General features: G+C 33.0%; 1 protein-coding gene across 1 annotated transcript; it reads left to right on the top strand.

The window, feature by feature from the left end:
• Positions 1-4240: 4240 nt before the first annotated feature.
• Positions 4241-5038, top strand: LOC144359634 (carbohydrate sulfotransferase 8-like). Its single transcript, XM_078012750.2, has one exon. It carries the CDS (start codon positions 4241-4243, stop codon positions 5036-5038), a length of 798 nt encoding a protein of 265 aa, XP_077868876.2.
• Positions 5039-9637: the final 4599 nt, after the last annotated feature.

Below are 9637 nucleotides of genomic sequence, written 5' to 3'. Positions count from 1 at the left end.
TTTTTTTCGTCGGAATGGGAATTATCAAAATTATCACCTAAATATTGTTGATAGAAGAAGACGGGATTTGTGTCATTTTATGTGTTTTTGTATTTGTAATACATAGACAGAGTTTATTACTAATTATCAAATCATAAAGTGAATTTCCATACAAATGAGTTAAAATTGATAAAATATATCGTTTTCACTTTCCACATAGTGGCAGAGCGACAACACAATACATGTAGGTGTTTAGATAATCGAGTAAAAGTAGAATACGGAGACAAGAATATCGCCCTCTGCTAACATTTGCATGTAGTCAGCTATATTGAGTGTCCCGCATGTTAAACAGCAGGATAACACGTATCACGTTAATATAAGATCAGCACAGGTAAGCAAATTATTAAATAGTTTTAAATAGTTAAATATTAAATAGTTTATGCAAAATATAATTATCACCGAAGTCGTTAAATAATGTTTGCTAGCATGTCATTAATAACATCACTATAGCCAACTCCAGTGTTTAAATCAGTGACATGATAATTTTTCCCCATGTGCCATAACCTAGGATTCAACAATATAATTAGTCCATATTATTATGGTGCCAGGTGGTTGGTCGTTGTTAATCGCATTTATAAAATTACTGCGAATACCCGTCTTCCTTTTTTACATATTGGCATTTACAGAAAATGTAGATATTTTATATCAATATTTATTATGCAAAATATAATTATCACCGAAGTCGTTAAATAATGTTTGCTAGCATGTCATTAATAACAACACTATAGCCAACTCCAGTATTTAAATCAGTGACATGATAATTTTTCCCCATCTAATTTAGAGTTATAATTGTCTGACATCACTGAAAACCACGTAAATTGCATCAAATTATATGCATTGACTTGATTCACCTTCCCTTTAGCTGACAGTCGTGAAAACAGCTGTTGTCAACGTATGTACAGTATTTGTATTTGTATTCAAATGATTTGTTACTGTTTTAACAGGTAAAAATGAAAAGAAGTTATCTGACAAATTGTGTGACAGTAACCAAGTTCATATGTTTTATTTGTGTCGTGATAGGTGTACAATATTCAGTGACATGGTAATTCTTCCCAATCTAATGTAGAGTTATATTTGACTGAAACTGAAATCCACATAAATTACATCAATTATTTGCATAGACTTGATTCACCTCCCTTTTAGTTGACAGTCATGGAACAAGCCGTTGTCAAAGAATGAACAGTATGATTCCTGTGACATTTAAAACAAATAACAAACAATCATAACTGTTATTTATTTGTATTCAAATGATTTGTTACTGTTTTACAGGCAAAAATGGAAAGACGTTATCTGACAAATTGTGTGACAGTAACCAAGTTCATATGTTTTTTTTGTGCCGTGATAGGTGTACAATATTTAGGTAATTTGACCGTACCTTTGATTGGTACTTTCTAATAACATATTAAAAATGACAATGTTTTGAAATGCCTAATAATGGCTATCGGCATTGCATCACTTACTCATTTTTATTGCATTTATCAATACATCTGTTATCTGTTTGTAAATAGTGTTCTTCGATTTTTTTCTTTCACCCAGTATTAATTAATTTGAATATTGATCTATTTCCACTTTCTCATGTTTAAAATGATACAACATTTTACCTATCTGTTTTACAGTTATGGACAAAATGCCAATACAGATGCATAATTCACAAGGTCCCCCTATCTTCGTGATGAACAAATTAAAAGGTTTCAAGAGCAATACGATAGTATGTTTTCGTTAATTTATTAATTCATGATAATGATGGACACTAAGATTGATAGCCAATGACAAATTACGAATTTAGTGTTTGTTTGGTTAGTTTATGTCAATTCACAATAAGGAGAGAACCCACTCACTCACCATGCAACCAATTTAAAGATGGTAAATCTACACTGGTCCATATTGACTATAAGAAAATATACATTCCAAACTCGGCTCTACATCCACATACAACATATTGCTACACATATAAAGCCATGTTTTAATGGTTCACTATTAATCAGTTATATTGTAGCAATTATGACTACCAGCGGAAACAATTTCTTGAGTGTATGGAATTAATATTATTGTTATTATGTAAACAAATACGAACAATTTACAACAGCAGGCTTCGGTGAGGTGTATTTCATTGTGTAAAGTTGTGTTATAAAAAGGGATTTATCGTGCTTTGGCAATTACACCACAATGGTTATGTCATAGTGGATGAAGCTCACATTAATTGTGTGATTGTGATGAGTTGTGTAGAGTTGAACCCACACTTGATGACGTAGCTGAAGGACGATATGATTGACATGTCCATGCCTCGTGTTGTGTGATAACTTGTGTGCAGTTCATTTTCCCGGGTGATATAGCATTTGTGTCGACTGGTGTCCTATGCTTCTTGACACTGAGTATTATCGTTCGTGGTAAAGTAACTTCTGTTCTGATGTTCATATTCATACATATTCCGTATATCTGTGTCAACTCTGACTTAGATTTACGTTGTGCACATTGATTCGCTTTGCTGGTCGAAAAGTTACAAAGAAGGAGACTTATTGCTACATTTTTCCATGTTTAAACACTTTGACATTTTACAGTGTCGACAATGCTTCTGTAATGTAATGCTCATGTGATTCTCTAATTACTGTTGCACGTGTGTAACTAATCTTGTCACTCCTATGTTGACGTACAAAACTTTGACAGTATTTGGTATGTTTTTACATGTGTTTGAGTAAAATTACACGGTTGAATAATCTATGAAAATCGTTGTTGGTTGAGAATGTTTTAAACCTTGACTGGACATTTAATACTTAACTGTATGTAAGTGTACTTCAATTAAAAATAGCCTTATGAACCCAATTGCTACTCTTGAAGACAAAATGCAATGGGAATTACAAACCAAGAGTACTGGTCATTGAAATATAGATTAGTGATAGTGATAGTGATATTTTAGAAATTCAGAGAAAACGTCAGGATCATATTCAGCAGAAGTCGGTGAGTTATTTTCCATTGTATGAAGTGGTGTTATGAGAAGGGATGCCCAGTGCTTTGACAATGGCAACTTCAGTAATGATATGGGAGATGAAGCCGACACTGAATGAGTGGCTGTGATGTGTATAATTTGTACATTTGATGAGGTGGATGAAGGACGATATGCTTAATATGTAAAGACCATGCCCCCTGGTGTGTAAGGAGTTTTTTTTCAGTTTAGTTTATTGCAATATTTAATGACTATATGTTGCTAGAAAAAAATAACTAATTAAGTGACAATATATAATTTGATACAGCGTAGAGATAGCTTATCCAATAATATTAACTGAATTTATATGGCTTCCTATATTCATTAATTGTGTTTCATTCACGGACTAATCTGTAAGATTTGTTGTGTGTTAATAATACTGTAAACCTGTACACATACTGTATTGCACTATATTGAGTTCACATATATCAATAAGGTAGTACCTTTGAACAGAGAGTGGTAATACTTTGTGGTAATAAGGCGTATTGTAGATGGATATCATATAAACGAACATGGCAGTGTAGATGTTCACGTTCAATATCTAACTTTATATTGAAAGATAATCAACCTATTTAAATTGTCATTCCTGAAGACATGGTTTGAAGAGATTTTCTGATCATTTGACATGTGTTACAAAACAAGAGTCGTGATCTTACTCAGAATGGTACTGGTCGTTGTATTATGGGCGTGCATTACAATAATACTTACCGAATGTTTGTTTTTTATGCAGAAGAGTGACCACAAAAATAAACAGGGAAAACATCAGGACTTTATTCAGCAGAAGTCGGTGAGTTCCATGTGAAGTGATGTTACGAGATGAGATGCCTAGTGCCTTGGCAATGACACCAATGTAGTTATGTAAAGGTGGATGTGACCCATACTGAATGAAGGGCTGTATTGTGTTGTGATGTGTTGTGTACGATTTGGTCCGACATTTGATGATGTGGTTGAAAGACGATATGCTTGTCTTGTTCGCATCATGCCTTGTGTTGTGTGATTCAGTTTATCGCTGAATATACGCTGTCAGAATAAAATGACTAATTTACAAGAGATGTTTTGATATAGCATGAATGGTAGCCTATACCATAATCTGAACTGAGTGACTTCCTGTACAATGATTTTGGAATATATTATATTTGATTTGGCGAACACAACTGTGACTACTCAATAAAGGAATGTTAATTGAAAAATCATTCGTTCTTTTTTACACAGATTAGTGACATGGTAGCAATCCAGAGAAGACGTAAGCACGTCATTCAGCAGACATGTGCTAAAATGAAATGGAATACCACATACTATCATGAACCGAATAAGAACTCAAAGTTAGTCATCATTGACAAATACCATTTTCTGTATTGTGAAATTGCCAAAATAGGATGCACTAGTTGGAAACGAGTTCTTTTAGTGCTGTTAGGGGTTATTGATAACATAGATTCAGCACTTGACGTGGACAAAATGCATTATATTGATTATCCATCCATCTCTCTGATGGAACCTAAGAAAAATTACACTTCATTTTTATTTGTCCGCCATCCATTTAAACGAATATTATCTGCATACAGGGATAAATTTCTAGAACCAGTTAGCGTGGCTTTTCAGAGAATAGCACGGCAAATAGTATCAATATACCGTGCAAATGCCTCTGTGACTGACAAAAACAGTGGGACTGATGTGTCATTCCCTGAATTTGTGAAATTTTTGTTAAATCTCAAAAGCAATTTGAATCCACATTGGAATTTCCAGCACACACGTTGTGCTGTATGTGAACGATCGTATGATTTTATTGGTCACTTTGAAAATATTGTAGAAGAATCAAACTACCTTCTTCATTTACTTGGGATTAATACAACCGTTTTTCCGGAACATGAATATAGTTTCCATGTTACCAACAGCTCTGAAAACAACATTTATTTGAAATACTTCTCGCAAGTTCCACGAGAAGACATTCTTAAACTATATGAATTTTATAGAATGGACTTCGAACTGTTTGGATATTCATTTCCACAAGAACTATTGTAGGTCGGTAGCTTGTACAAGCTGTTTGTTTTATGATGTACTCGGTGTTTATTACAATGTTTACATGGGCTTCTTTTGTGGCATATTTATCTCATACACAGACAAACCACTTTAAAACTTTAGCCATATTGTATATTATAACTTTTAGTATATTTATCTTACCGGGGTAAGGTTTTGTGTGTGTTCTTTCATAACCGTTAGTGGAAATGTTCTAAAATCAAATTAAATTAAATTCATGTTGTGCTGACAGTAATTGACTTACAAACCATTAGGCCAAAAAATATATGTTGCCCTCAAGTCGGAAAATTGTAAATTGGGTCGGTCGGTCGGATTTTTTTTTTTGAATTTGTGAAAACTAAGGGTATCGTAAATAGCGGAGGTAAATGGGAATTAACGCATGCTAGATATCAAAAAATCAAAAAGTGTTTCTTTCAGTCTTTTGTATTTAAATACAGATCAACTTATCTCCCGGGGAGCCTGGAGATAAAACAACGGTCCTGAATTGTTAATTTTTACAGGAAACACTTTTTTCACTGCTGATATAATAATATTTTAATATTTGGTCTATTGAAAAAAGAAACCTTGACCTGATATTTCATATTTTTCGGTCGGTCGCTGAGGGAAACAAAACATTTCTTGGCCTTATAATGTGCGATTGTATTCACCTCAAGTTTATCATAAGCAACATCATTTATAGTAAAACATTTTCCTTGAAATTAGTGAATGTATTTCTTGTATATCTTATGGAATAGCAGATCATAGCACATTAATTAACACGATTTGAATATTTACTTATGTGGTCGAATTCTCTAGTTGGACACTCACATAAGTTTGTATTGTCCTGTTCAAATGGTCTGATTTTAATTTCATATGAACTCAGTTTATCTGTTATATGATAATCTAAGTTAAAAGGAACAATGAAAAAGAATATTTTACGAGAACCCTTTCAGGGGGAGGTAACTTTTAAGCATCGTCATTCCCATAGTTATGTCAAATAGGGAGTGTTTTGAATAGACATGTAGGGGAAAATCTTCAACATATTCACACTCGTAATCTTTGTCAAAAGGTTCCAAAGTACTTTCACCCTCTTGTGTACGTTTGTGTTACCCCGTGACATGTGAGCATGAGACAAAACAAGTGAATATTGAATAGACCAGTTCATACAAAGATTCAAGAAATACATTTGAATAAATTATATTTATTATGCGCAACGTATGCACACATAAAATCAACCGAGCGTTAAACAACCAACATAATTGTTGGCTGACAGCATAATGTAATAAATATACATAACAAAAATGATGAGTTAACATCCTCCAACACCAATAATATGTGTTACGATAAACACCCATCCTGAACTAGGAAATATTGGGGTGTTTGTGTTGGTGTGCAACGTTGTGTTACAGTGTGTTCTGCCGTCTAACAATGATTCACCATTGTGAATTCATGTAAGCATATACTGGTGACATGGTCGGACCCGATGTAATATTGTATGAATTACAATGATTTCAAACTGCACACATATGCGTGAACATTTCACCAGCCACAAAACACCCACTAGCCCGGGACTTGGTTCTGCACACAACTATATACACACTGGGTGGCCTCCAAATGATATTACAGTTCGTTCAGATCATCTTTCACATGTATCTACGTTATTGCAATGGTCAATAGTGTCAACTGAGTGCAATACGTTATACGGTGAAGGCAAACATTTTATGTCTGTCTACCAAAGAATTCCCAGTTTCAAAATATAGTATTGATTAATAGAATGACTCACCATGCCAAAATATATTGCAGCATGTTTTAACATTCATTTTCGGTATATGAAAACAATTCTCGACAATCTTGATCATTTAACTTGTAACACAAGGAGTACATTTTTTATATTAACAAATACTTTTAATTGCGACATTAATTTTTTGGTGAAAATCGAAATCCCATTTCATTTTATTAAATCGTTAGTGGGAGCATTTTAAGTTATTTGCACATTTTCATGTCAAACAACCAAATCGTTTTCGAATCGCTAACAGTGGGTGTCAACAAAACAATTATATTTTTACGCGGATTTTCATGCGGACAACTGATCGCAAGAGATAAAATAAAAGAACCAACATACTAAGAGAACCATTATTTTCCAAACGTTGACAAGCTGGTGGAAAATGAAATCTGCATTGTTTGTTAATCCGTCACTGCCCAGAATAGGCCCGAACCACAAATGAAGTCAGTACTCGATTATGCATGGCACGTATCAATGTATTTCTGTTCTAGCGGTGTATTGATTATTTACTTGTAATAACTGACAATATTTCCAGATTTGTTGTTGTTGATATTACAACCTACCTCAACGCAAATACTCGATACTCGTTTCAGGAAAACCATTTTAGACACTTTGCAAAGCATCTCGGATTTGTTTTTTAAACACCGGACAGATGCCACATCTAAACAAAGGGGTCGGTAGAAATTACGAGAACGTCATCACATTGCAAGTCGAAGAAAAGTCATGGAAACATTACATCTATACATTTCTACGAATTTATCACGTGACAGCGCACAGCACTAGTGATTTATGCATAGCCACAGAAATATTTCAACATCCAATTATATTGCCAACTTTCAGTACTACAAAAAATGTCAAAAGGAAAAAACCTGGACTAATTTGCAAAACAAGATACACGAATGAGCGCAGTAATGTACAAAATGTCGGAAATAAAAACGGCGATTTCGTTCTTGTTAAAACACTGTTTTCAAAACTGCTTTATTCATAACAACACAAAAAAATCACAATTGCGCATGTGCGAAATACAGTAATCCGGGTATTTGTTTTATCATTGAATATTTATACAAGGAAACATGCTTAACATACATTACTATGACAAACACAAAGAGATGAAGAGTATGATTAATAGTACGTTTTGCACTGTGTAATATTTTAAATAAATTAAATTCCAGTAAGCAAACAAACATATTAAGATAAAAAAATGATGTAATTGCTGATGAACACACATACACTCTTTTCCTGTTAGTCCATGAGCCACGGCTGAATAAAATTGCTTCATTTCGGAAGAAAATTGATACCAATTGCTTGTACACATTACGAATTTGCATGACAGAAAGCTCAAATCAGTTGCTTTTCATATAAATACGCCCCTATATTAGGGGTGTTTCATTTTGATAACTATGGTACTTGTATTAGGTCCGAGATTTATTTTTTGTGGACATATCCTCAAAGTACTTTTTAGTTTAGGGTGCTAAAAATGTACACGTGACACATTTCAGAAAAATGTGGGGAAATTGGTAATTAAACACATAAATACTAATGGCTTGTTTTGAACTACTGCGAAAATATTTTGCTGTCGTTAGATAACTGATACAATCACAGACACCCATCATCTACATTTGGGATGATTGGAGTAAATATTCATGTGAAAACTTTTATATGACATACATTATTTTAAAATAATAATTTGTACTAAATGGGCAGGGGTATATTTTACAATAATGTGGAGAAAAACAGTAGTTCGCATAGATCTAATATGCGCCACTGGACAGGCTAGTCCGGCCATTTCCTACTAGATTATAAAATAAAAGCATGGATTAAAAAACTTTTCATACAACTTATTTTATGATTATATAACTTATTTGCATAATTTCAATGTGTCTGATCAATTATAAATAATTACCATATTCCATTAATAGATTTCTGTGATGTATAATTGTGATTTGCATTCAAGCCATGACCACTTTTAGTGGACAATTGTAGTAAGGGTAAAATTATTGTTTATTAGATGTTGATGTGTGTTAACTTTTTTTGTTATGCGTGAGTTTCTGAATAGTTAGTGATGTTGTGTAATATTATGGTGTGCACCAAAAAACACCAATAAATAAAAGAATAAATAAAAGAATAGATAAACAAATAAAATAAAAAATAAACAAACAAAAGGATAAATAAAAACGAAAAAGAATAAATAGAAAAAAAAACAATAATTAAAAGAAAGAAAGAATAGGAAAACGAATAGTATCAGCTTATTACCAAACGCTTCAGCGTGATATTAAGAGTTTGTTTTTAGGGGTGGGTGATACCAAGGATGAAAATGGATGCACATATGGGGTTAATTCCTGGAATTGCAATATAGAGGGTTCAGGCTGAAATACAATATATAGTGTTTTCATGTTTCGTCTGATATTTCTTTGGTATTCTGCTGCTGTACATAATGCACGATTTGTTCAGTAATTCAGTGTGTTGTATGCATTTCAAGGTTATTCGTTTTTTGCTGAAAACACCCCTATTTTTAATGGCAGAGACGAATAGTTTCACTCCCACTGGGAAATCTGCATTGTTGCTTGAATGACAGCTAATTAAGCACACTTTCCAGAAAAAAAAACTAGTAAATATACTTAAAACAAAAGACAAAAACATGTTAATTAATTTAGCCAAATTCGTATACCAAGGTTTCTTCATGAGAGAAAACTACATTAAATCTAAATTACCATCTGCCTCATGAAAATAATGTTTTTTGCTTTGTTTTGTGTTTTTGTTGTTGTGTTTTGTTTTTTCTTTATTTTTTTTTATTTTTCTATTTTTAACTTACAACATTTAAC

The sequence above is a fragment of the Saccoglossus kowalevskii genome, chromosome 9, assembly GCF_978046115.1.
Source record: "Saccoglossus kowalevskii chromosome 9, keSacKowa6.1, whole genome shotgun sequence".
Taxonomy (NCBI): domain Eukaryota; kingdom Metazoa; phylum Hemichordata; class Enteropneusta; family Harrimaniidae; genus Saccoglossus; species Saccoglossus kowalevskii.
Note: the sequence above shows the minus strand (reverse complement) of the source record. Positions and strands in the feature narration are given on the sequence as shown.